This window comes from Eleutherodactylus coqui, chromosome 1 (assembly GCF_035609145.1).
Source record: "Eleutherodactylus coqui strain aEleCoq1 chromosome 1, aEleCoq1.hap1, whole genome shotgun sequence".
Classification (NCBI taxonomy): Eukaryota; Metazoa; Chordata; class Amphibia; order Anura; family Eleutherodactylidae; genus Eleutherodactylus; species Eleutherodactylus coqui.
The window spans coordinates 476,842,326-476,869,212 of NC_089837.1; the positions used below are offsets into that span (position 1 = coordinate 476,842,326).

The following is a 26,887-nucleotide window of genomic DNA, read 5'->3' on the forward strand; positions in this document are numbered from 1 at the left end:
TCCAATCCAGATTTTGGCTTCAAAGAGGCAATATTAAAATTGTAGAAGCCTCATAGTTAGATACTGAAGGCTATAAGGCATGCTAGGAATTGTAGGCCGCAGTTCTAGAGCAATTCTAAAGAACGCATGCCCAATATAGTCACAATGAATGCTCATTTTCCAAATACTATAAGAATGACTTTTTCTATTATTCTATTTTACTATTCTCCTTTTTCTCTGTCTTCTTTTTCAAATAGCTCTTCCATCATGTGGCTCCTTGTATTGCTGCTGTTGGGTTTGCTACTAATATACAGATGGTACAGACAGAGTCACAGGCTGGAGAATCTCTCTGATAAATATGTCCTCATTACCGGATGTGATACCGGATTTGGAAATGTTTTGGCAAAGCAACTGGACAAACGTGGAATGAAGGTTCTAGCAGCTTGTCTAACAGAGACGGGGGCTGAAGACCTGAAGAGGGAGACATCTAGTAGACTACAAACTATAACACTAGATGTTTCTGACAGCAAGAGTGTGAGCTCTGCAGCTCAGTGGGTGTCTCGTGTTGTTGGAGACAGAGGTAAGTTAGGCCGGATTCTCCAGTGTGTATGCGTATTTGTTCGCTTATTAGGATAGCATATTTGTGGAATGACCTTTACCTTTTTGCGCATTGGCATATTTTACTCCAATTTTTGCACAGTCGAGTAGTGGCAATTTTGCACACTAATTAATATTCACCAATCCTCACAGCCAAAATAATGCACTCACCCAAGTGCTGGATTTAGTTCCCCATCTGATGGTAATTCTACATACTATTGTGCCCTAATAGCATCTGCAATATCATAGAATTACTAAAACTTATCACTAGGGTCATAACCATATATCTAGCAGTTAGCACTAGAGTAAACTCCATGTTGCACACACTCTTATTGATAGAGGTGAGTCATTTTTAAAAATATTTTTATGCCATTCGCTACCCTGAGGCCATTTTTTTTTGCAATTGTCAGAAAATCCCTTTAAGGCCTTAGTCAGACGGGCGTTTTTAGCCGCGATTTGCGCATGCGCATGCGTCCGGCGATTTTATAAAACCATTGCTTTGCAATGGTATCGGACACATGAGCGCTTTTTATGCGCTCGTCCGATAAATTATAGAACAAAAAATCGCAGATCACACCTATGTGCGATCTGCGATTCCTGTTCTCTTCTCTATATGCGCTCAATGGGGCCGGCGGCAGCAGCGCCGACCCCATTGAGAACATATAGAAGACAAATCATTCTTCTCTGCCACAGCTGTAACAGCTGTGGCAGAGAATGATGTTTGCCCATTGAATTCAATGGAGCCGGCAATACAACCGTCTCCATTGAAAGCAATGGGCTGCCGGCGAGCGCTGGATGAATTGTCGGGAAGGGCTTAAATATATAAGCCCTTCCCTGCAATTCATCCTAAAATGTGTTAAAATTAAAAAAAATTGTATACTCACCTTTCCGCTGCAGCCGGAGTTGTGCCGCGGCCGCTGTCAGTTCTCCTGAACTGCTTCTCGGCACTATTCAGCCGGCGGGGCTTTAAAATCCCCGCCTGCTGAATGAGTTACCTCTGATTGGTCACAGCCTGACCAATCAGAGGCAGGTTTCACTCACACACCCATTCAAGAATTCATGAATGGGTGAGTGACTGCTGCCTCTCATTGGCTCAGCGGGACCAATCGGGCAAATCCCCGCCTCCAGAAACACAGCCAATCACAGCCATTCAATGACATCATTGTCATTGGCTGTGATTGGCTGAAGGCACGTGTGTTTCTGGAGGCGGGGATTTAAAGCCCTTCGTAGAGAAAGCAATGCTCTGCCGGGAACCAGGAGGGAGCGACAGCCTGCAGGAGCACCGCAGAACGTCAGAAGAAGTGAGTAATGATTTTTATTCTTTGCTCCACTGTATTGCCGGCGTATAAGGTGACAGTTGGGGGGTCGTCTTATACGCCCCGTCGCCTTATACGCCGGTATATATTTTTATTGTAACACATTTCTGGATGAATTGCAGGGAAGGGCTTATATATTTAAGCCCTTCCCGACAATTCATCCCCGCGCACGCCGGCAGCCCATTGCTTTCAGTGGAACCTGCTGTATTGCTGGCTCCATTGAATTCAATGGGCAAACATCGTTCTTCTCTGCCACAGCTGTGGCAGAGAAGAATGATTTGTCTTCTATATGTTCTCAATGGGGTCGGCGCTGCTGCCGCCGGCCCCATTGAGCGCATATAGAGAAGAGAACAGAAATCGCAGATTGCACATAGGTACGATCTGCGATTTCTATGGCCTTAAGAAGGACCGTTGGGGTTCTTGAAACCTAAAATACTCCTAACACTCTCCCTATAGCAGCTCCACCAAGATACCACTTTCCCTGAACTAATGTCAGAATGCATCTGTGGCGAGCCGCGGGAGGGGCCGATTTATATACTCAGGTGACACCTGATCTCGCCAGCCACTCACAGCAGGGGGGTGGTATAGGGCTTGAACGTTGCAGGGGGAAGTTGTAATGCCTTCCCTGTCTTTCTATTGGCCAGAAAAGCGCGTAAATTTCTCAGGGAAGAAAATGAAAGTAACCCGAACATCGCGTGGTACTCGTCACGAGTAACGAGCATCTCGAACACCCTAATACTCGAACGAGTATCAAGCTCGGACGAGTATGCTCGCTCATCTCTAGTAATTTTCCTAGCAGTTACCAGCATCCAAGTTTAGAAGTGGTGACTGGAGATACCATTATTTATAACAAAATGTATCTGGCACTTTGCTCCTTCTTCAGACCCAGAAATAAGACTGCATGAGGTTTGATGTTGATTCCCCTAAGCAGCTGTCTGAATTTGTTGCTATACCTCATGGGCTCTCCTTTTTGAAGATTCTGAAACTGTACAAGAAACGTTTGGGGTCCTCTGAGCAGCACAGAGCTGAGGGCTGGACAACTAAACTAAATAAGTACCTGAGGCTGTTCTGTCTCTCTAATCTAAACTCCCTTATCTTCCGATCACCAACTCCAATATAGACATCTATACAGCCTATTTAAGAGGAAAAACAACCCACAATAATCAGAGTAATGCACAGTTTTATGGCAGTACTTTCACAGAATTGTATTAACACTTAGTAGTGACAACTCATGGTTGTTATGGGAATAATATCATAATCCATTTGCTTCACTGTCCTGCTCCAAATTCGTTATAATGAGAAGTAGCATGGATGCAATGTAACGGAGTCTGACTTCATGTTGGTTAATCATCAGTGCCCTTCTGCTTTGTTAACATCATAATGGTAAAGATATAGTGGAAATGACATATCAATACACATGTATGCCCCCAACATCATAACAACTTATAATTGGCTTAGTATGTAATGATTCTAATGAATAACCCATGTTAACGCCCCCAGGTGTATGCCACTACCAAAAATGTAATTCTTAAGAAACTCAGCTAGCATAGACTTTATCAATATCCTTGCCCGGATCAAAGAATCCATAAGAGGAGATAAGGAGCAGCTCCCCCTTATGAGGGTGGGCATCTAGGTCTTTCTCATGAGAAACACACCTGGAGACAATGCTGTGTCCTGGGAACGCTATGTAGGAGTGTTACAACATTCTGCTTGCACATACCAGTGGATGTTCGTAGGTGGGCCAATGTAATTTCATCAAATTATATACCAAAAACCTTGCATTATGCAATGTGGTTAAAGTATTGATTATAGGTATGTATACCTCTGATAGTAAATTTATTTTGTGTGCTGTTGCCATTTTTGGTTTCTGCTTCTAATGTATGTTGCAGCCATGGTTTAAAGTGTACCTATATATTTCTATTGGGAAATATTTCCATTGGGTAGTGCTGACCTACTTTATTTTTTTTCTGCTTCCACATACTAGTGTATAATAGGGAGCACGATAACCACTAAGCTGCCAGCTTCTTACTAAAAAGGTAGATATATGAATATACACACGTGTTTGCCAAGGCTGGTGTATTAAACATATATATATATACACAATAGAATGCATATATTATCCCTATAACAGTCCCTCCTTTTGTTTCTTTAGAGCAACCAAGAGAACAGCTAGCCAGGTACTTACAAATGCCCTAGTGATTAAATTCCTACACAACTTCCCCGGATCTCCCAACTGATGCCCCCTAGCACCCACAAAGAAAAAGTATCATAGGATGGCACTGCAAAAAGAGAGGGTTGATCAAAAGCAGATTCAGCTTCAGAGACAGTAGGCAAACCATTCATTATACATAACAGGGACAACTTTTTTCAATAGTCTTTGAGATAAATCCTCGAAGGCACAGAATAATGCAGCCAATAATAGCAATAGCAGTATCAGTCCAAAAGTATCAGTCGGCCAGTAATCAAAGGGGTCGGAGATGCCAGAATTTGCTGCTACTTCTCTAAAGACGCTAGTTCGACCCTTCAGAGCCTTAGTTATGGAACCAAAGCTGTGAAAAAGATAACATGGATTGAACAACCTAGGAGAAAGCATATGTTCATCATACTAGGAAGACTCTCTTGCAATGAGAAGCGGGTATCCAAATGGATTCTGTCCTTCCATCTGAACATCTGTAGTGTTGGTCAGGAACACTTGTCATGGACCGTCAAGTCTGGGTTCTAGAATGTGTCTTTTAGTAACCGCCCAACCTCCTAGTTTCACAGAATGAGTTCCTGCTAAGCTATCAGGATCTAGGAGGGAAGCAAACACTTGAGAATATACATTAGTTAAAGGGGTTGTCCGGCCATAAACATTAGATCTCATTACTTCTGTTTGCCCAATACAATGCACTTTGTAATATACATTGTGCATTGTAAATTAGGCTAACAGAAGTTATTCACTTACCTTTTGGGGTGCCCCCCCGTGTTGCTCCTCGATTGCCATTGGTTCCGACAAGTCTCTTGTCCTCTTCTTGTCGGGACGACGGGGACGCGCTTCTCCAGCACAGTTCTGCGCATGTGCAGAAGAACTTCAGCCGCTGGGAAGCTCAGTTCTGCCTGCAGGGGAGGCGTGGCTGCTGGCTCTTCATTTCCAAGGTAAAAATGAGTGGAGGGGCGGGCTCTCGCGGGGGGGGGGGAGAGGAGGGGGGAGGATGGATGGATGTGTGCAAGTGGTGTGCGGGGACCCAGCTGACAGAAGTCGCGGGGGGGGGGGCTGTCTGGGTTGTGCAGTGATGTGTGTGTGCTAGTGTGGTGTCAGGAGACCCGACTGTCAGAAGTCCGGGGGGGGGGGGGGGGGGATGGTGCAGTGATGTGTGTGCTAGTGTAATGTCAGGAGACCCGGCTGTCAGAAGTCCCGGGGGGGGGGCTGTCTGGGTTGTGCAGTGATGTGTGTGTGCTAGTGTGGTGTCAGGAGACCCGGCTGTCAGAAGTCCGGGGGGGGGGGGGGCGGTGATGTGTGTGTGTGTGCTAGTGTAATGTCAGGAGACCCGGCTGTCAGAAGTCCGGGGGGGGCAGTGATGTGTGTGTAGCGGTGGAGTGTGCGGTCACATAGACTTGTCGCGGTGGAGTGTGCGGTCACATAGACTTGTCGCGGTGGAGTGTGCGGTCACATAGATTTGTCGCGGTGGAGTGTACGGTCACACAGACTTGTCGCAGTGGAGTGTGCGGTCACATAGACTTGTCGCAGTGGAGTGTGCGGTCACATAGACTTGTCGCGGCAGAGTGTGCGGTCACATAGACTTGTCGCGGCAGAGTGTGCGGTCACATAGACTTGTCGCGGCAGAGTGTGCGGTCACAGACTTGTCGCGGTGGGGTGTGCGGTCACAGACTTGTCGCGGTGGGGTGTGCGGTCACAGACTTGTCGCGGTGGGGTGTGCGGTCACATAGACTTTCGCGGTGGGGTGTGCGGTCACATAGATTTGTAGCTGTGGGGGGGGTGGTCTGTCACAGTAATTTGTCACGTAGGGTTGGAGGGGGGCTGTGACAGTAATTTGCCGCGCTGGGGGGGGGCGTAGCGTGGGGCTGTCACAGTAATTTTTCACACGGTATAATCCTGCCTGTGCAGGGAGGGGAGGAGGTGAGCTGTGTCTGTTGTGAATGGTGGATCCTGTGTTATCTATATATAGGTATCACTGTACTTGTAGGGGGGAGGGGCAGGGGGTGCTGTTAGTGTACTTGTGTGTGGGCACTGTAAAGGGGGACTCTGTGGGGGAGGTCACGGGGGGGCACTGTATAGGGACGCTGTGGATGGGGGGACTGTGGGGGGCATGTGGAGGGGGGCTACTTTGGAGTGCACTGGGGGGACTCTGGGGGGTGGCATGTGTAGGGGGGGTACTGTGGAGGGCACTGTGGGGGGGAATACTGGGGGGGCACTGTTGAGGGGGGACTGTGGAGAATGCTGTGGTTGGGGGGAATGAGGGGGGCTACTTTGGAGGGCACTGTAGGGGTGACACTGGGGGGCACTGTGGGGGGGCATGTGTAGGGGGTACTGTAGAGGGCACTGTTTGTGGCACTGTAGGGGGGGACTGTGGGGGATCATTAGGGGGGCACTGTGGGGGAGTGCACTGTGGGGGGGTGATTGTGAGGGGGGGTCGCTGTGGGAGGGGCACTATGAGGGCATGTGTGTGTGTGGGGAAATGTTTTGTTTTACTTTACTTTAGCAGGGGGGGGCAGTAGGTAGCCTTGCAGTGGGGGGCTGCAGGAGAGTTCTCTCTCGGCTCTCCCCAGCCCCTCTCCATTCACTATACATAGTGCTGCTGTTTACACTCATGGTAGGATTTTATCCTGAACCATGAGTGTATAATGCAGTCTCCCCTGGCCACACCCCCTCTGATTATAGTATGCAGCAGGGGGCGGGGCCTGGGCGGGGAGAGACTGTAGAGCAGTTCAATAGAGGTGGGCGTGTCGTGGGCGGGGCTAGGACGTGAGCTGAGGGAGGCCATGAAATCCTGCCTTTTCATGCCTCTTACTGCCATCGGGAGCGCGCACACAGAAGAGGGAGAGCGCAGAGCATTGTGGGAAGGCAGCACAGAGGCGCCATCTTTGAAAGCTGCAGTGAAGATCAGATACTAAGGTAAGAAACTGACATTGCAACTGATCTGCCTGCCGGTTTGAGCCCCTGTATGCTGTGTGCTACTATCCTTACTGAAAGGGAAGCAGCAGCATTCTAAAAGATTTTTACTCTGTGTGGCCGGACAACCCCTTTAAGCCTTTTGTGAGAGCAATAACAGTTTGTTACAATCCTAACTTTGGGGCCAATCCAAAAAGTACCTCATAAGGGCTGAGGCGTATTCTGTTAGGTATGTACCTTATGGAGAAGAATGCCAGGGGGAGGCACCCAGTCCATGATCTATTGAGCTCTGCCATGGCCTTCTGGATCATGGTTTTAAGGTACTATTTAGGCTCTCTGCTCTACCACTGCTTTGTGGAAGGTACGGAGCATGAAAGGCCTGTTCTACCCCCAACACTTTCATTACTTTTTGTATCACTTCTTCAATGGAGGTAGTGCATTGGTCACTCTCACTTATCTCTGGTACTCTGTAACTGCATACCACCTTAGATATCAGTTCTTGGCAGTGAAATTTGTAAGTGGTTAGGCCAGACTGGCTACCCTGAGAACAGGTCTAGGCAGACCAGAACAAACTTGTACCTGCCCACTCTTGGCAGTTGTAAGTAGTCTATTTGAATACGCTGGAATGGGTAGTCGGGACGAGGGGTGCACTGCATGGGAGTCTGTGCAGACCTACCTATGCTGTTCTGTGTACAAATAAGGCAGCCCTGTGTGTACTTAGTTCCCGTGACACTAAATCCTGGTACATATCAGTGACTAGCAACCATCTCTGTCATAGCTGTTTTTGACAGGTGTGTATTTCCATGGGAGGCTGGAGCCATGATAGTATGGGGGCCTGTGGAAGACAGAGCTTATTAGATACCATCCATTTATCTCAGGTGTCTCTGCCCATTTTGCTAGTTCCCATTGTTCCTTTTTCCCCTTAGTTGCCTGCTTTTGTAGCTGTATCAACAGGTCATAATCCACTGGCAGTAACGCCTGAGGGGGGTACCTGTACCAACCCAACCCCTGAAGGATCGAGTCTGGGCTTCTGTGTGGCTGTCTTTACAGCCTGATCAGCCCGGTGATTTACGGTTGCCTTTTTTGTGCCATCCTTGGAGTGGCATTTTGTTGTACTTTCAGGTCACTCTTTTGGGCAGCAAGAGGGCTTCTATCAGTGCCTGTACACAATTTTTAATTGCTTTTTCATTTGCTTTCAAGAATGACCTCACTCTCCAGATGGGTCCGTAGTCATGAGCAATGCCATAGGCATAGCGTGAGTCTGTGTAGAGGTTAGATGTGTTCTCTTGAGCATGCTTGCATGCTTCTTCCAAGGCTCGCAATTTGGTTTCTCGAGCTGACATGCAGGATGAAATGGATTTGGCCTTGACCATATCATGTAAGAAGAGCAGAACATAACCTGTATAGAACCTGCCTTCTTGACCATACCTCAATCTATCCACAAACAGTGCAAAATCAGGGTCATCTAATGACTGATCAACAACAAGACTGAATCCCCTGTCTCCTGGGCCATTAGCTTGTGCATAGTCACGTGTATCAAGCTGAAAGGCGACCATCTTACCAAGTGGGCACCCTTCTTGGTAAGATCAGTTGGGCGTTCAGCAATAACATAATAATTCTTAATGAATTTACAGTAAAAATTTGCGAAACCTAAAAACCGCTGGAGAGCTTTCAGGTCTGACCTATTGGGAGATTGCAGCCACTTTATCAGACTCCATTTGAATCTCCGTTGGTGAAATCACATAACCAAGGAAAGATACTTGTTTAGTACCAAAAATGCATTTCTCCAACTCGACAAAATGTTGGTACTCACGAAAACTGGTCAGAACCATCCTCAGTTGCCGCACATGTGAATCCCAGTCTGGGGTGTACACCAGAATGTCATCAAGATATATGACCAAAAATACCCCCAGGAAGTCGTTCATAAATCCCTGAAACACCGCGGGGGCATTACAAAGTCCGAAGGGCATGACTAGACATTCAAAATGTCCGGTGTTGAATGCAATCCTACACTCATCTCCATTTCGGATGCAAATGAAATTGTACGCCCCTCTTAAGTCTAATTTGGAAAACAAGTGGGCCTCCACCACCTAATTCAATAAATCAGGAATCAGGGGCAAGGAACACTGGTTCTTCACTGTAATTTTATTTAAACCCCGATAATCCACACAAGGCCTCAATGTCCCATCCTTCTTCTCTACAAAGAAGAGACCTGCCCTGGCAGGGGACCTGGACAGCCTCATGTGTCGTTTGGCCAGAGACTCTGAGATATAGAACTTAAGGGTTTCGTGCTCACGCACAAACAACTTGAAAATGGCTCCCTTAGGGATGGGACTGTTGGGGATCAAATCAATACCACAGTCCCACTCCCTAATGAGAGGCAAAGTCTCAGAGAGTTTCTTGGAAAATACATCATGAAAATCAGACAAATACTCAGGAATAAGAATGGTATCTGCTGAACACACAGATATAGTAGCTAAGTGACTATAAGAGGACAACCCCCAATGTGTCAATTCCCGAGTGGACCAATTAAATCATGGATTGTGCAGTACCAACCAGGGCATACCAAGTACTACATCAACAGACATCCTTTCCATTACCAAAAACGACAGATTCTCAGAATGGAGAACCCGCACCCCCGGCAGCCGAACAACAAGCTGGGGGAACACGCCCCGACCGCGGGACCCCACACACCGCCACCCCAAGAGGAGCAGCAACCGCCACATGGTAATAGCAACTCTCCTCATCTGCATACAAATGGATTCGATCACTATTACCCCCTCTGGAATTCCTGTTATCAGAAACAGCAGAAGTGAAGACAAAAGAAGAAAAACAACAGCAAAACTTTAGCTGTTTCTAATACTAGAGCTGTACAACAGATTCCACAGCTAATACTAGTATTACTAATATTTTCCCATAATTGGAGCACTCAGGTCTCACGTACAGGTTATCAAAAACTTATTTCTCTTAAATGACATTATCACACTGAATAAACAACTGTAGCACCATTTAACAATTATATACATGCCCAACCAATCACAGAACTGACATTTACAAAAACAGCAAGAATATACCTTAAAATTCCTGTATCTTTCCTTATTAAACTTCCTATTTGCACAAGCCACCTATGGGTTATACACACGCTGAAATATTCCATAAGAAACCGTTATAGAGAGTTGCCCTAGATAGGGAACAAATTATGCTATCTTCTGAAAACCATGAATATCATCACATACTGCGATTGCAAGAATTAGACACTAAGGTGAATATCACGCATAATGGATTGCTTGAGGAAATACTGTTAAGCAAGCATTTTAAATCCACTGCTATGGAATTTTTACCATGGTAAAACGTAAATCGTTTGGCTTAACCCTTCCATTGTTGGGCTTAGTACCTATGAAAAACCTTGGCAATCTTTACATACTTTGTGCTATTCAAAACAGCATCAAAATCAAGAGAAATAAAAGTTTTGATTGAATATTATTGTTTATTAATACATACATGTTATATTTGGGATGCCTACAATATTTGTAAATCACCTTTATTATACTTTATTCCAACCATGCTCTTATCCAAGATGGAGGGTCCGGTTATGCCCTAAGCCGATGTCACCACGCTCATCGCGTGAGGTCATTATGTTACGCCCCACTCGTAATGTGGTTATGCGCATGAGGGCAGCATGTCAGGCGTTGCCGCGGCCGCCTGTCCACCTGGGAAGCCCGTCAGTGTGGTGATGTCTTGGCACACATAGGCACGCCAGGGTCACTGACATATCTATGTCATCATTGCAGACCGCATAGCGTCAGAGGACGCGGCGAATAGGGTTTGCGGCTGCTAAAGACAGGCAGCACCTGAGGAGGAGTTTCTGCATGTTGTCATGGCGACTATGATAAACAAAGCACCACTAATAAAGGATTTTATTAGCTTATACTGGCCCGTTTTCTGGCGTCTCCTAGGCGGTATACTTTGAAAGCATAAATCAATCCTGAAGCTCTTGTGAATGGCAGTTTTCACCTCACAGATGCCCCGATAGGGATAAGTCTCCAGGGTTTTGTTGACATGTTGCAGCCCACTATGCGGAGGGAGGAGTTATTCAATCCCCAACCTATGGGTGGTTCTTAAGACACTATTTATCAATGCATTATTTGGAGGTTGGTTGACACTCTAGTCTACCATCAGGGCTATGAGTGATTTGTTATTTTTCTTATCCTCTTATGGGGGGAAAAGATGAAGGGGGAGAGACATCACTCTCCCTAGACAGGTCTAATATGCCGAAGTAGCTAATTAGTGCAGGTTACAAGATACCAACAAGTAGTCTATCAGGAGTTGCTATCATCACGTGACGGATATATATATATATATATATACACTGTTTTTGTTACGTTCACTATAAGTGTCCTTATAGGCTTAAGGCATCCCCTATGACCGTCAGGGTGTTGTTTGGCTGGTAACCACCAGCTGTCCAGCAAACTATAGCGAACAAGCCTCCCTGCTACCAGCAACTAGACTGAGTATAATAGCAAATCCCGCCGGCATCATATGCAGTACTGTTCTTTTATCCCAGTGCTCCTCGGTCACTATTGAATTCTTAGTGAATTGGCCCGATGATGAGTTTTTTTTGAATTATAGATTAATTCAAAGGAACCTATTAATAATTTCTTGATGATCCATGGAATCCACAGGGAGACATGCCGAAGTTTTATAAGAAGTCCCCTACATGAATCATATTGTTTGTTCATTCTATCTCAGTAGGATTACAGAGATTTGCCATTATCTTCGCTCCCATGTTTTTCACCAATCTCGAGATTAAAAAAAATCATATCAGGTGGCATTAAGGCTGATTTCTTTAGGCCTACTATTGATAGATATCTTGTGTTCTCAAACAACAAGATTCTCCTATCCTGGTGTGACAGCCATTATACTCAGTCCGTTACACATGTTTTGTGTGCCCCAATTGTGCTACATGTTTTTTTAAACTACACAATATAATTTAGTTTCATTATTAGTCTATTCTGTGAAGAGCTTATAGTAAGATAGTGTAATTCACTTAATTCACGTTTGTCTTCACTACAAGTTTCTATTCCATTCACGGAAGGAGAGTACCGCTGCCAGACTCCTACGTTACAAGGTCAACACACATTCCTTCCTCCCTTCTCTCATTGAAAGTGTCACACAAGTTCTGTAAGGCTGGAAAGGGGTGAAGGTGGAACTGCAACTTTGCTATCAGAGCTTTGCAAGAATCAAGCATTCTTTAACCATTTGTAAATTTAGCCATACCACACAGAGCTAGTACTCCAAGCTATTTGTAAATGCAACTCCATTCAATGCTGATGTAGCCTACATTTCTTTTCACTGTCTTATTCCGGGACTAACTGATTTGTTTTCTTTTCCCATTGTCCAATACTAATGTTTATTATCATACATCTTTTCCTATATTCCTCCCAAGGTGACACAATAACACTCTTGCACTCTCTAAGGAGACTAATACGTATAGCAAACATCAGTGTTAAGGCAGACAGCAAAACATCAAGACACACAGGACAAACAGGGGTTATTTGTCACGTATGACAGACACCTGTTAGTGAGACTTTTTCCACAGATTCTGCTTGAACTTCCTTCATATCATAGAGGGACACAGACTACATGAATAAGAGGATAAAAGGATTCCCCTTTCCCCTCTGCTTTGGAGAATAAAAGATCCCCCAGATCTTTCCAGCAACAACTTTATGTGTGGGCAATTTATGCACAATGCCGGGCAAATCGACTTTAGGTGGGTGCTAACACAGGCTGCAGGGCAGATAATCGGGTAGGCACACCTGGGATGGGGGGGGAGTTTGAATATTTCTATGCAATTCAGAGAAGGCACGCATGGTGGTGCGTTCTACTACCAGTGCAAGCATTAGGACGCCAGGTAAAAGGTACATCGATGGGAGGTTAAAAGCCAGCCCATGCCTGCTGTGGAGCAAAAATGACACTTGGGTGGCGGCCAAAGGTATTGTTACAGCAAATTCTAAAATGGCTGCTGGCCCATAACTGGCACTGAAATGGTCACCGGAATATGGCCTGACTGGGTGATGGTAAGGGTCGGGTTTAGGAACACTATACACTAGACACGTATCAAAGTATGCAGACCATATTAACACCACGGCCATCTAGGGGCATGGCAATAAGGAGAAAACACTATCCGTAACACAGCCAGGGCAGAACCCTCAGGTTGGCCTTCTTTGTATTTCACACAAAGCACATGTAACAACCGCAATCTTGTAACTTCTGCTATCTTTTACTCTTCGTGACCTGCATAAACATTCTCCACCAGGCCTCTGCAAATTTGAGCAATCGTCTATCAGCCAAAAATCCACTATTATCCTCTAACACATTTTTCCAAAGCTTCTCATCTAAACGTCCACTGGGACAACAGTCCGCAATTTCCATCAGGCTCTTCACTCTCTGCAGATGCCTTCTACCTTCAACAGCTTGCACTATTGCTCCTCCTGTAAACATCCTATCTACAGCATCATAAATTTTAAAGTCAGCGTTACCCATTATTTACCACTAAAAGCAACTCTTTATGGTCCAGGTTATACTGTCAACTACTTAGCAATATTTTGCCCGAAGTAATTAAACTAACTTTGAGAATATCAATATGTGAGGATATCAATATCTCAAGAAACCATCACTTATCTCAAGAAACCATCAAATCCATTTGCTACCAGGATAAACGCTACTAACGATGATGAGAACAATCTGATGTCTAAACAACAATTTTAACAGCGCATAGCAACACCGAACAGTGCAGTCATAAAACGGGATTCTTCAATAGACAAGTGACCATTTAACAAAAATTAATCCGATCAACGGAAATTACTCACCCAATGCTTGGTACGCAGAATGCTGGTATGTATAATGGGGGAGAGGAGAACATGTTCCCACCTTTTGTTTGCTACAGCGTGCATCCATCAAACCGCATGTCCATTGGTTGAAGTCGTATTTCCAGGAGCATTTGTCTGTTCCTGTTCGCCAGATGTTACAGGAATATTATCCTATTCCATTTGCTTCACTGTCCTGCTCCAAATTCATTATAATAAGAAGTAGTCTTACTCCATGTTGGTCAATCATCAGTACACTTCTGCTTTATTAACATCATAACAGTATAGATATAATGGAAATGACGCATCAATACATATGTACGCCTCCAACATCATAAAAACTCATTATTGGCTTAGTATGTAATGACTCTAATGATTAACATAAGTTAATGCCCCTGGTGTATACCGCTACCAAACATGTAATTCTTAAGAAACTCAACTAGCATAGACTTTATCAATGTCCCTACTTGGATCAAAGAATCCATAAGAATAGTTAAGGAGCAGCTCCCCCTAATGAGGGTGGGCATCCCAGATCGTTCTCATGAGAAAGACATCTGGAGACAGTGCTGTGTAGGAGTGTGCTACAACATTCTGCTTGCACATACCAGTGTATAATATTGAGCACGTTAACCACTAGGCTATCAGCTACTTACTACGAAGGTAGATATATGAATATACACACGTGTTTGCCTAGGCTGATGTAAGAAACATGTATATTTATTTACACAATGGAATACATATATTATTACTATAACAGGGTCGCTACATGTTTCAATCTTAAACAACTTCTCAAGCCTGTCCCAGTTTGATGCACATTTAAACATGCTTTGTATATTCAACATTTTTTTGTAGGACTCTGGGGTCTGGTGAATAATGCTGGTATTCCTGGTCTAGTGGCTCCCTTTGGATGGATGAAAAAAGATGACTTTCTTAAGGTTATAGATGTGAATTTACTGGGAATGATAGATGTGACACTGACATTCCTACCACTGCTCAGGAAAGCCCAAGGAAGGATTGTTAATGTTTCAAGTATTGGCGGAAGATTGCCTCTTATGCCAGGAGGTTACAGTATCTCCAAATATGGCGTGGAAGTCTTTTCCGATAATTTAAGGTGAATATAATTTCTTAAACATGAAGAATTGGACATAAACATTAATAAAATGGACTCCCTTATCTCAGAAATTAACTGGGCTAAGCTCTCTAAAAAAGACTCACACCTCCTACACACTGGCAAGAGCGATATTGGGCTGTGATTCACGGCCCAATATTGGCCTCGCAGTCCTTCTGAAAAGCCCTGGATGCGGAGCGTTTTTACAAGGATACTGTCACGCATCACTGCGAGGATTCTCTCCATCTTCGCCTTGGATGTCCTGATCATATTGCTCTACCAATGATTTCAATGGGGCCGGCACTGCTGCTGCCTGCCCCATTGAAAACATGTGGAATCCCCTGGATGCAACAGCCTCACATCCCTGCAAGGTTCCCGTCATCTCTGCCGCGGCTGTCCCAGTCGAGAAAATCGCAGGCAGCAGTGATCTATAATTATTTTCCAGGAAAAAGCATCGCTGACGCTTAGACATTGCATGAGCAAATATTGCACTCGCCCGTGTGAATTAAGCCCTGTAAAGGCACACGGGTAAGCATGATCCTGCCGTGAGAAACTCATGCAACATCGCATGACCGTAAACCTCTCACGTGGGAATTAAGTCATTGAAAATCATGGTTTTCATAATTCTGCGTACTCTCGCATTGCTCAAATATCACACGATTTTCTCACCCATGTGAAGGTGTCCTTATACATGAAGAGACACACACCTCTTCCTATCTTGGCACTTCCTTGCACCTACACTCTAATGTGGTGTACCTCTTCTAGCATATTTTACACCAGTTTCTGGTGTAAATCAATCATAAATCTGTCAGTCAGGGGCAACCAAGGCAGTTGGTGGAAAAAACTAAAAGTTGCACAGTTTTGCACAAATTCCCACATTTGCAACTTTTTTACACCAGAAACTGGTGTAAAAGGCTTTTTTAATGTCCCCCTTTGTTCACACCACATACTTGCCCTATGTTAGGCTCAATTCATAAATGCCGCCTCCAAAATGCAATGACTATGATTGGTTCTTCAATCGCTGCTCAGCCAATCAATGCAGCGCTTCATGAACCAATCACAGCTGTCAGATTAGTTCATCAACGACTACATTGCTTGGCTGAGCAGCGTTCAAGGACCAGTCAGAGCCATCGCTTTTTTTGGAGGTGGGAAATATGAATCCCGTAACCATGAAGTGATCTTCTGTGGGCAGCCAAGTTCTGTAAGAAGCACGCGGATCTCTGGTAAGCAGCGGGAAGGATCTGGACCAAGCCTGCTATCTAAGCATAATAACACATCACCGGAAAATAAGACCCAGTGTCTCTTTTTGGGCCAAAATTAATATAAGACAGGGTCTTATTTTCGAGGGAACACAGTATTTTATTTTAAGATGTTTTGGCTATTAGGGAGGCAGACTTGTCCCCTGACTGCTCTGATGAGATCCGTTTTAATTGGCTTCAAACCTTTTTACGTTCAGCTATGAAATAAAGAAGTTACATAATTTGGAATAATGTCACAGTTTGGAAAAGAAATAAGCCAACCGTATTAAACATCTTTAGAAATGTGGAGTTATGTTTCATGGTTGTCACACAGTACACAGGATATTTATGAAACAGCCTATAACCAGCCTTTTATTTACAATTTAATTACTAGAAATCTGATAAATCTGCATATATATATATTCTTCTTTCTAGACGGGAGCTTAATGATTTTGGGGTAAAAGTTTCAATAGTTGAACCGGGGGCATTCAAAACAAACATTGCAATGTTGTCTTCAATTTCGAAGAATGTGGAGGGTAAATGGAAGACGTTGCCACTTGAGACCAAGAAGATCTATGGAGAACAATACTTCAAAACATGTAAGTATACATTATACTCTTTTCTAGAACCTTTATAGACTGATCCCTCTGCCTACTTCGACTAAATGCAAGCTGAATAATGCAATTTTCTAATATTTTTATCAGCCAAAGGAGGCGTCTTTAAATGTTTCATTATGTGTCATGATTACAGTGGCTCTGTAGATTCAATGGAGGGGATTTATCAAAACTAGTGCAGGGGAAAAGTTGTCCATAACAATCAGTTAGCTGATGTGTATTGCCTGGCTGTTGAAAACTAAATGCGCTTCTAAGCTTACACAACTGTATGCGCTTTTACGTTCACTCGTATATGATATATGCACCATATGATCGCATGAATGAATAATTGCCACGATCGAGTCCCAAATATTACTTGCGTACGGGAAAAAAAATATGCAGTATTGATGAAAACCCTTGATCACTGTGAAATCCTCTGAATGACAAATAATGCTTAAATAGAGCCAGAACACATCTTTTCCCAGCGTTGTCCGACGGGTAACTCCCTTTACATCCCTTCTTTCAAGTTTCCACTGAAGTCTATGGGAGCTTCCTGAGTATCTCAGCAAAAGACAGCACAAGACTAGAGATGAGCGAACACCAAAATGTTCGGGTGTTCGTTATTCGGAACGAACTTCCCGCGATGCTCGAGGGTTCGTTTCGAACAACGAACCCCATTGAAGTCAATGGGCGACCAGAGCATTTTTGTATTTCGCCGATGCTCGCTAAGGTTTTCATGTGTGAAAATCTGGGCAATTCAGGAAAGTGATGGGAATGACACAGTGACGGATAGGGCAGGCGAGGGGCTACATGTTGGGCTGCATCTCAAGTTCACAGGTCCCACTATTAAGCCACAATAGCGGCAAGAGTGCCCCCCCCCACTGTCAGCATAAAGATCGTCCTCCTCTGGCACAGCTGTAACAGCTGTAGCAGAGAAGAACGATGTTTGCCCATTGAATTCAATGGAGCGGCAATACAGCATGTTCCACTGAATGCAATGGGCTGCCGGCGATCGCAGGATGAATGGTCGGAAAGGGGTTAAATATATAACCCCTTTCCTGCAATTCATCCAGAAATGTGTTACACTAAAAATATATACCGGCGTATAAGGCGACCGGGCGTATAAGACGACCCCCCAACTGTCACCTTATACGCCGGCAATACAGTGGAGCAAAGAATAAAAAGCATTACTTACGTTTTTAGATGATCTGCGGCGCTCCTGCAGGCTGTCACTCCCTCCTAATCCACGGCAGACAAGCTTTCTCTATGAAAGGCTTTAAATCCCTGCCTCCAGAAAGACACGTGCCTTCAGCCAATCACAGCCAATGACAATGATGTCATTGAATGGCTGTGATTGGCTGTGTTTCTGGAGGCGGGGATTTCAAGCCTTGAAATCCCCGCCTCCAGAAACACAGCCAATCACAGCCATTCAATGACATCATTGTCATTGGCTGTGATTGGCTGAAGGCACGTGTGCTTCTGGAGTCAGGGATTTAAAGTCTTTCGTGGAGAAAGCAATACTCTGCCGTGGACCAGGAGGGAGTGACAGCCTGCAGGAGCGCCGCAGATCATCTAAAAACGTAAGTAATGATTTTTATTCTTTGCTCCACTGTATTACTGGCGTATAAGGTGACAGTTGGGGGGTCGTCTTATACGCCCCGTCGCCTTATACGCCGGTATATATTTTTAGTGTAACACATTTCTGGATGAATTGCAGGAAAGGGGTTATATATTTAACCCCTTTCCGACCATTCATCCTGCGATCGCCGGCAGCCCATTGCATTCAGTGGAACATGCTGTATTGCCGCTCCATTGAATTCAATGGGCAAACATCGTTCTTCTCTGCTACAGCTGTTACAGCTGTGCCAGAGAAGAAGGATTTGTCTTCTATATGTTCTCAATGGGGTCAGCGCTGCTGCCGCTGGCCCCATTGAGCGCATATAGAATGCATCCATAGCGAACCGCGGGAGGGGCCGACTTTCATATCAGGCGGACACCTTATCTCCCCAGCCACTCACAGCAGGGGGGTGGTATAGGGCTTAAACGTTGCAGGGGGAAGTTGTAATGCCTTCCCTGTCTTTATATTGGCCAAAAAAAAGCGCTAACGTCTCAGGGAAGAAAGTTTAAGTAACCCGGACACCGCATGGTGTTCGTTACGGATAACGAACATACCGAACACCCTAATATTCGCACGAATATCAAGCTCGGAAGAACACGTTCGCTCATCTCTACACAAGACCTATCTTTCGATGCGGTGTATAAAATCAGTGACCATTTTCTGATGTGCTATTTTTCCTGGCGCAATTTTTTTACACTCCAATGGAATCCAATGCTTCAGATAGCTGATTTTTGGGCAAATATTTTTTTTTCTTTTTGGGGGGGCTAGGCTAAATAGCTGCATATATACGGTTGTGTGAATAAAGTCCAAGGTTGAGTTCACACATTGGAGATTTGCTGCAAAATTGCGGGTGCAGATTTCATGTCGAAATTTTGTAGCAATGTACAGCACAATGTAAGTGAACAAAGTTTTAACAAACCCCATTCACTTGCAGAAATGGCGCAGATTTACAACAAAGAATTCTTTTAAACGCAGATTTTGGTGTAGACTTTCACTTGGATTTTGTCATGGATTTTCTCCATGATGTGTAAACATACCCAAATTGCGCAATATGCTTTTTCACAATCTCATTTGGTTCTCAGGCGGATCAGTGCAGAGTATAGCTGACACTGCCTTCACTATGAAGATATTGGGGGAAATTATAATTTTATTCACTCCAAACTAGTGTCCATAGAGTTTAATGGGCAGCTGTACACTGAAAGAGTGACTTTTCAACATACTCTTGGCCAGGATGTGTCAGGATCCTGTAGCCCCAAGTGTAGGGAATAGCGATTTTCAATAGACCACCATACATAGAAAATGTATACAATATGTTTGGGCTTCTTTACACGACTGTGTTTGTGCAGATTTGTGCGTACATAGAATCTATGCACATTAAACACAGAAAATCGAAGCCACTGATTTCAATCGGTTCATTCCCATAAGCACTTCACGTGCTCAGGAAAAAGAAGGACCTACCATATTTTCCTGCGCTTTGCTCAGCAAAAGTCCCATAAAAGTCTATGGGTCGTGTGAAAATATGCAAGAGCTCCTTAAGCTTTAAATAGCCATGAAATCCACAGAAAGGGTGTCACACGCATGTGTAACTGGCCTTGCATGTGTAAAAAGTACAGTGCTATGTGCAGACAAACATGCAGCACACAGATTATGTACCTCTTCTAACCTCATCCATACACAAATATGCTGCGTTGCACATACAGTCGTGTGATTGTTCTCAGTAAGAGAAACCACGTAATCTTGTAGATATGATACCTTTTAATGGCTAACAAAAATACATGATGTAATAATAGCGAGCTTCCGAACCAACGCAGGGTTCTTCTTCAGGCCAAATGGATTGGATCTGAAGAGGCATGCATATTTATACATACTTATAACATACATACTTATGACAAGGCACAGATATGGTTGTGATTGGTTCGCACTTGAAAGGAATTCTGCAACAGCAAACAAACTTTTTTTGTCTAGGCACTGATAGCGGAGTGAAAGTTTTATGGTCCCTAAATTACTGTTGGTGGGGGTGGAAGGTCCTCAGGCTAGAAATGCCACAAGAGATACACAAACATTTTTAACTAAACACTGATAAGGGAGTAAAAGTTTATGGTCTCTGAATTACTCCGCTATCAGTGCCTAGACAAAAAAAAAGTTTGTTTGCTGTTGCAGAATTCCTTTTAAGTGAGAACCAATCACATCCATGTCTGTGCCTTGTCATAAGTATGTATGTTATAAGTGTGTATAAATATCCATGCCTCTTCAGATCCAATCCATTTAAGCCTGAAGAAGAACCCTGCGTTGGTTCGGAAGCTCGCTATTATTACATCATGTATTTTTGTTAGCCAGTAAAATGTAAAAAGGCTGACGCCCGTGTGAATCAGCCCTTATACTTCGTTTTTTTAAAAATTCAGTCAGTAATCTTCTATATATTTGTCAATGTCTGTATATTTGTATTGACATGAAATTTTCACAAAGTATAATCTTGACCCGGAAAAGGTTATAGGCCAAAGAAAAATTCTAAAATTTTGTTGTCTTGGCAACCTTATTGGCATTTTTTTGCCTTTGCTTGAATTTTAATGCAGCAACCCCCAAATTTGCTTTTACCAATGGATTCTATAGACTCGATTTAGTATTTCTGGTTATTTCCCTGGCATGATGCTGTCCCCGGCGGTGGGGCCAGCTGCTGCTGTCTTCTTCCCGCTATCTTCTTCCTGGCTTGCTTTTGAAATCCCCGCCGTCAGCACTGCGATTGGATCACAGCTCCCAAAAAGGTAGTCATCCAGATAACTCATAAACCATCACGTAATCCATATTTTAGAAGGTGAAAGCCCTCACTCACTGACTCGCCACTAATTCTCAAACTTCCCAATGTCATACAAACATGAAATTTGGCAGGAACATCCTTTAGGTCCTAAATAGGAAAAGTAAAGTGCTACGATCGTGTGGGCAGACATAGGCACGGGGACCACACGATCGCGACCAAAGGGGGTGGATGCACGCACATGGGTTGCGGGCAAACTGACCCTCTGCTACCGGGAGGTTGGCAGTGGCCCTACCTAAGCGGGGACATTGCCCCAATAAGAGCAGCCCAGCCATCTTCGGATCTGGGCCCTAGCTGATTCTAGGAGCCACGCACCAGAACAGGATGCATTCACATGACAGGGACTGAACAACAGGACACACAGAGCCAGAATACACTGCATACAGCAGCCTGAATGCAACCACTAGTAACACATGATAAGCTGAATATAAATACCAGGTATTAGTTGACATGTTGTACAATATGTGGAAGCTAGCAGGCCACTTCACAGCTCCTGGTTATACTGCTAGTCCCTACACTAACCAGGAGTCCAGCAGAACCGGACACAGTTCACACAGCACGCTGCAACAGGACATTACACAGATTGCAGGTCACACAGCAAGCCAACACAAAACTGACAGAATTTAAACGAACAAACAGGCATGAACCAGCAAATCACACAACAAACTTCAACAGACAAGGATTTATGACTGCTCACCTTGAACTCTAGACACAGACTGACCAAGAGCTGAGTTTATATGTGAGCACAGACCCAGGAGTTTGGCTAGCAGGATGTACCACACCCAGCCAGCTCAATTAACCCTTAACCACCTGTAGCTGTGCTGCTAGGAAGCCTAGAACTACAGATTCCAGCAGCACACGTAACATAAAGGGGTCACTCACAACTCAAAAATTCAAGGCTAAGTGCAAAAGTATTGGTGCCCCTGTGTAATGTACCTAATCTAATTCTTTAACTTCCCCATGTCGTATAAACATGAAATTTGGGGTGATCATTCTTTAGGTCCTAAATAGGAAAAGTAAAGGGGTCACAACTCAAAAAATCAAAGCGGAGTGCAAAAGTATTGGCACCCCTGCGTAATGCACCAAATCTAATTCTCTAACTTCCTGATGTCGTACAGACATGAAATTTGGGATGATCATTCTTTAGGTCCTAAATAGGAAACGTAAAGGGGTCACAACTCAAAAATTCAAAGCTAAGTGCAAAAGTATTGGCGCCCCTCTATAATGTGCCTAATCTAATTCTCTAACTTACCGATGTCATATAAATATGAAATTTGGCATGACAATTCTTTTGGTCCTAAATAGGAAAATCAAAGGGGTCATAACTCGATCATTCAATACTAATCGCAAAAGTAAGTTCACGCCCATGCATTGTAACTTCTCGGTGTTGTACAAGCATTAAATTTGGTGCAAGCATTCTTTAGGTCCTAAGTGAGGAAAGTGGGAGGGGTGGCACATTCTGCAGTTGGACATCGGTACATGCAGCCAGAGGAGAATCTAATGCTCCTCTATGTGTGGACATATTTTGTTACTCTAAGGTAACCTTGACTTAATAACATTTTCAGTGCAAACAACACGTAAACACCTGTATCAAATTAGCTTGGGCGAGGTTGGGTATATCAGCTAGTATGCACATAAAGTACAAAATGCAAGTATAAAATACTAGAAATAATAGGCACATGGAATTTGTAAACCCCTGTAGACTAAGCATCCAGGAATAAGCTTCACATCCAATAAAGTGCAAAAACCTATTGCAATATCAAATAGATATAGGGGCATAAAGGAGTACTTAACTCTCATGTCTGCAGTGGGGTCTAAGACAGTCATCCATCTAGTACTGTACAATAGCATTTTGATGCACTTTATGTGCATAGTACATGATTGTTAGTCAAGTTTCACAGACTGAGTGCAATATTGCACTCCTGCATGTTCGATGTCACCGTGGATGCGAGGTGTTTTTGTATCAAAAACATCTCCCACCACTTCAGTGAGGTTGCAATCCACTGTTTGCAATGGAAAACATCGCATCACACTCGCGTACACACCACACGCCTTGATATGTGTTTTCCAGCCCTATTGAAAACAATGGTTGATGTGTTCTGAAAGAACGTCCAATGATAGGACATGTCGTAATTTTTTTTCCCCACTTACGTATATGACCCCATTCAAAAGAATAGGATTCATATTTGTGCGTGATTTGTGTGTCTTGCAATAAACAAATCTTGAACAATTTTCTCAGCCTTAGGAGTTATCTAGGTGACTATCTTTTGGGGGCTTCGAGCTTTATATTTGCTCTTTCATTTTCAGATAGATGTTTATTGTATATGAATTCATGAATGGGTGAGTGCTGCCTCAGATTGGCTGAGCGCAGGGACCAATCAGAGGCAGCTCTCAGCTGTCATTCATGCCTGAGAGCTGCCTCTGATTGGTCACAGTGCTCAGCCAATCAGAAGTAGCCCATTCAGTAGCCGGGGATTTTAAATCCCTGCCTGCTGAATACTACTGAGAGCAGCCCTCCCTATGAAAACCAATGACAGGGTGCTGGCAGCAGGATGCTCTACCACAGCTGTCATGTGTGACAGCTGCGGTAGGGAATTGGAGAATTCCTCTGCTGCATCTATCACAGATGTGGCAGGTGCAGTAGCAGGGAATTCTTTTTACTAGCAGGGATGAAGGAATCATCTGCCACATGCGTCAGATGTGTTCTTCCTCCCCGCCGGGGACACGGCAGTGGCGGAGAGGTAAGTTTATTTATTTATTTTTTACACTAAAATTATTGTTTTTCAGGGAAGGGCTTATATGTAAATGGGTGCCGGCAGACCATTGTTTTTAAACAATGCAGAGCATGGGTCAGCTTGAAAAATGCTCAAGTCTCCCATTGACGTCAATGAGGTTCGTTACGCGAAATGAGCTCTCGAACATTACAAAAAGCTCATCTCGAGTAACGAGCACCCAAGCATTTTGGTGTTCGCTCATCTCTAATTGTAAATTCAACCTAAATATTCTATAAAATATTGCAAATCCTAGTTTGGTGAATGGAGATACTACTGCACAGATTACATTAATTATCCTTTTATATGTATGCAGATGTAGAAAATATGAAGCAACTACCTACAACAGGTTCTTCCAGGATCTACCTGGTGACCAACTGTATGGAGCACGCACTAACTGCCCGTCATCCGTGGTCAAGATATTCTGCTGGATTGGATGCTAAACTACACTTTATCCCTCTTTCCTACTTCCCGACATTTATTACTGATTATTTGTTATCACGGAATGCACCAAAACCAGTGCAAGCGATGCAGTGATGCACAAAGTGTGTAAAGGTGGGTGAAAATGAATACTCTAGTGGATTAGAGCAGACTGGTAGGGGTTAGTCACACGGGCGCATCGGCGCCCGTGTTACTGCAGGAAGGAGACGGCTGCACTTCAGGATGGACGTCTCTCTGCAGCGCCGGAAGATAGAACATGTGACCGACTTCATTAACAGTCATGTGTTCTTTCTTCTGCGCTGCAGAAGGGCACAGTCACACGGGCGCACCATTGTTCTAAATGCTCTATAATCTTATAATGAAATGGCATTATATCACCTGATGATATCAAATTTCCTTCTATTATGTGCATTTCAGTCCTTAGAATCATTGTTATTAATCCCTTCAGGACAAGAGATTTTTCACTTTTTTATTTTCATTTTTGTTATCCCACCTTCCAAGAGGCATTACTTTTTTTATTTTTCCATAGATGTAGCTGTATAAGGGCTTGGTTTGGTAGGGCAAGTTGTATTTTTTAATGGTCTTGATAATTTTTTATTGAAATTTTTTGCAAACATTGATTAAAAAAAAAACTGGAAATTTGGTCATTCCGAACTTTTTTTTTTACAACCTTCACTATGTGGGATAAATGTTGTAATATTTTAATAGCTCAGACTATTACGTACACGGCGATAGCAAATATGTTTAATTGTTTGGATTTTTTCCATTGGAAAAATAAGAAAAGGGGGTTATTTTGAACTTTTATTGTTTTTTTAACCTTTGTTTACTGTTAAACTTTATTAAATCTTCTTTTAGAGTCTCATTTAGTCCCCACAGAGGACTCGAGCTTGCAAGTATTTGATCGTTAATACTGCATACCCTAAGGGTGACTACCCACTACAGTCTTTTTTCACTGCAAAATTCGCAGCGTTTTTGTATCTGCAGGGGTCTATGGGACTTGTAATGTTAAAATCACGATCGCGCAAAATCGTAATTTCGTGGTAAATTGCAATTTTGCGCGATCGCCGCTATCCAGTGGATAGCGACGATCGCGAAAAAAGTTTTTAAAAAGTAAAAATAAAGTTAATTTCACCTCCCCTCATGGATTGGATCCATGAGGGGAGGTGAAAATACTCACGCCCGGTCCTTAGCGGTGTCCCGGTCGGGCGCGTGCACAGAGGGGCTCAGGACCCGGAAAATTTAAAATCCCCCTGCTCCTGGCTGCCATGTGCAATGGATAACAGTGATCATTTAAAGTAAAAAAAAGGTAAAAAAGAAGTTTGAAAAAGTAAAAAAAAAAGTTTAAAACGCTTACATTTCATCTCCCCCACGGATCATATCTCCGTGTACCTTCCCGACATTCTGCGCATGCAACTGCTAGCAAAATGCTGCACACATGCGCAGGAGGCAGGGAGCCCAGGAAACCTACAGTCTCCTTGCTCTTGGCGACCAACGGTTGCCGAGAGCCTGGAGCAGTGAGCGGTCCCCGGTCACGTGATAAAAAGGTAGCGATCTACCTTAGGCCAGTCTCACATGACCGGATAGGAATTATGGATTCCGCATGCGTCTGATCCGCGGTAATACGCAGATCAATCGCATTGGATTACACAATTCCACTCACATTAGCGGGTTCGAATTGCGTAATCCACTCGCAGAAAAGAGAATGCAGCAGGTTCTATTTTACCGCAGATATACGCAGCATAGAGCCTATTGTGCTCCATGGTCGTGGATATACCCACAGCCCATACGCAACTATATTGTATACGGGCTGCTGTCCCGTAAGAGAACAAAGGGTCTGTATGCAGATAACAGAGCACCTGCTATTATCTGCATACAGTAAATGGAGGCTCATTTACATGCAAATAAAGTGAATAAGCTACTAATAGGCATTAGTGCCCATTAGCAATTTATGCAAAAGGATTACTCAAACTGTCAGTCATCCTATCTTTTGAACCAATTTTAGAGATCATCTTTGCATATAAATGGGGCTTAATGGTTTAATGTATTGTCTTAACAAACATGACAATTAAATGATAATTGTTACATTTATTGTAAATTGATCAGTTCTGATCAACGAAATCTTCATAACTGGTCAGTATGCCCATTGTTCCCATAGTAGGAAATTATTATATATAAATAATTGTCTTTTTTTCCTTTGACAGATGTTTTACTCAGAATGTTCTGCGTTTGTTATATTGCAAGCTTCATATCTTCACTTTTATCTATTCACTGACTATCAATCAGAGAAATCAGAATTTTCAGATCACCTCTAGTGTTGATGGATATAGATAAATGAATCAAAGTGGTGAAGTGGAATTCTTTATTGATTACTATGTGTTGCAGCAACAAACCAGAGCCTTGGTCAGGCATAAACCATTAAGGAAAACAGGGTCTTAAAT

At 43.7% G+C, this 26,887-nt stretch overlaps 2 protein-coding genes across 2 annotated transcripts in view; both read left to right on the forward strand.

Moving 5' to 3' along the window:
* The window catches only part of LOC136586578 (retinol dehydrogenase 7-like), a 61,994-nt gene that overhangs the window by 5,099 nt on the left and 30,008 nt on the right, over window positions 1-26,887 (forward strand). The gene's annotated exons all lie outside the window — the stretch shown is intronic.
* LOC136586597 (retinol dehydrogenase 7-like) lies at window positions 247-24,545 on the forward strand. The gene is made up of 4 exons (XM_066584734.1): window positions 247-559; window positions 14,721-14,979; window positions 16,650-16,813; window positions 24,325-24,545. Exons 1-4 carry the CDS (start codon window positions 247-249, stop codon window positions 24,543-24,545), a joined length of 957 nt encoding a protein of 318 aa, XP_066440831.1.

What these genes read in the sequence shown, in the direction of transcription:
- LOC136586597 (XM_066584734.1), top strand. Translation starts at nt 247, where the DNA reads ATGTGGCTCCTTGTATTGCTGCTGTTGGGTTTGCTACTAATATACAGA. An exon ending in TCGTGTTGTTGGAGACAGAG is followed by an intron (nt 560 to 14,720) that starts GTAAGTTAGGCC and finishes ATTTTTTTGTAG; the next exon opens with GACTCTGGGGTCTGGTGAAT. An exon ending in AGAACAATACTTCAAAACAT is followed by an intron (nt 16,814 to 24,324) that starts GTAAGTATACAT and finishes ATATGTATGCAG; the next exon opens with ATGTAGAAAATATGAAGCAA.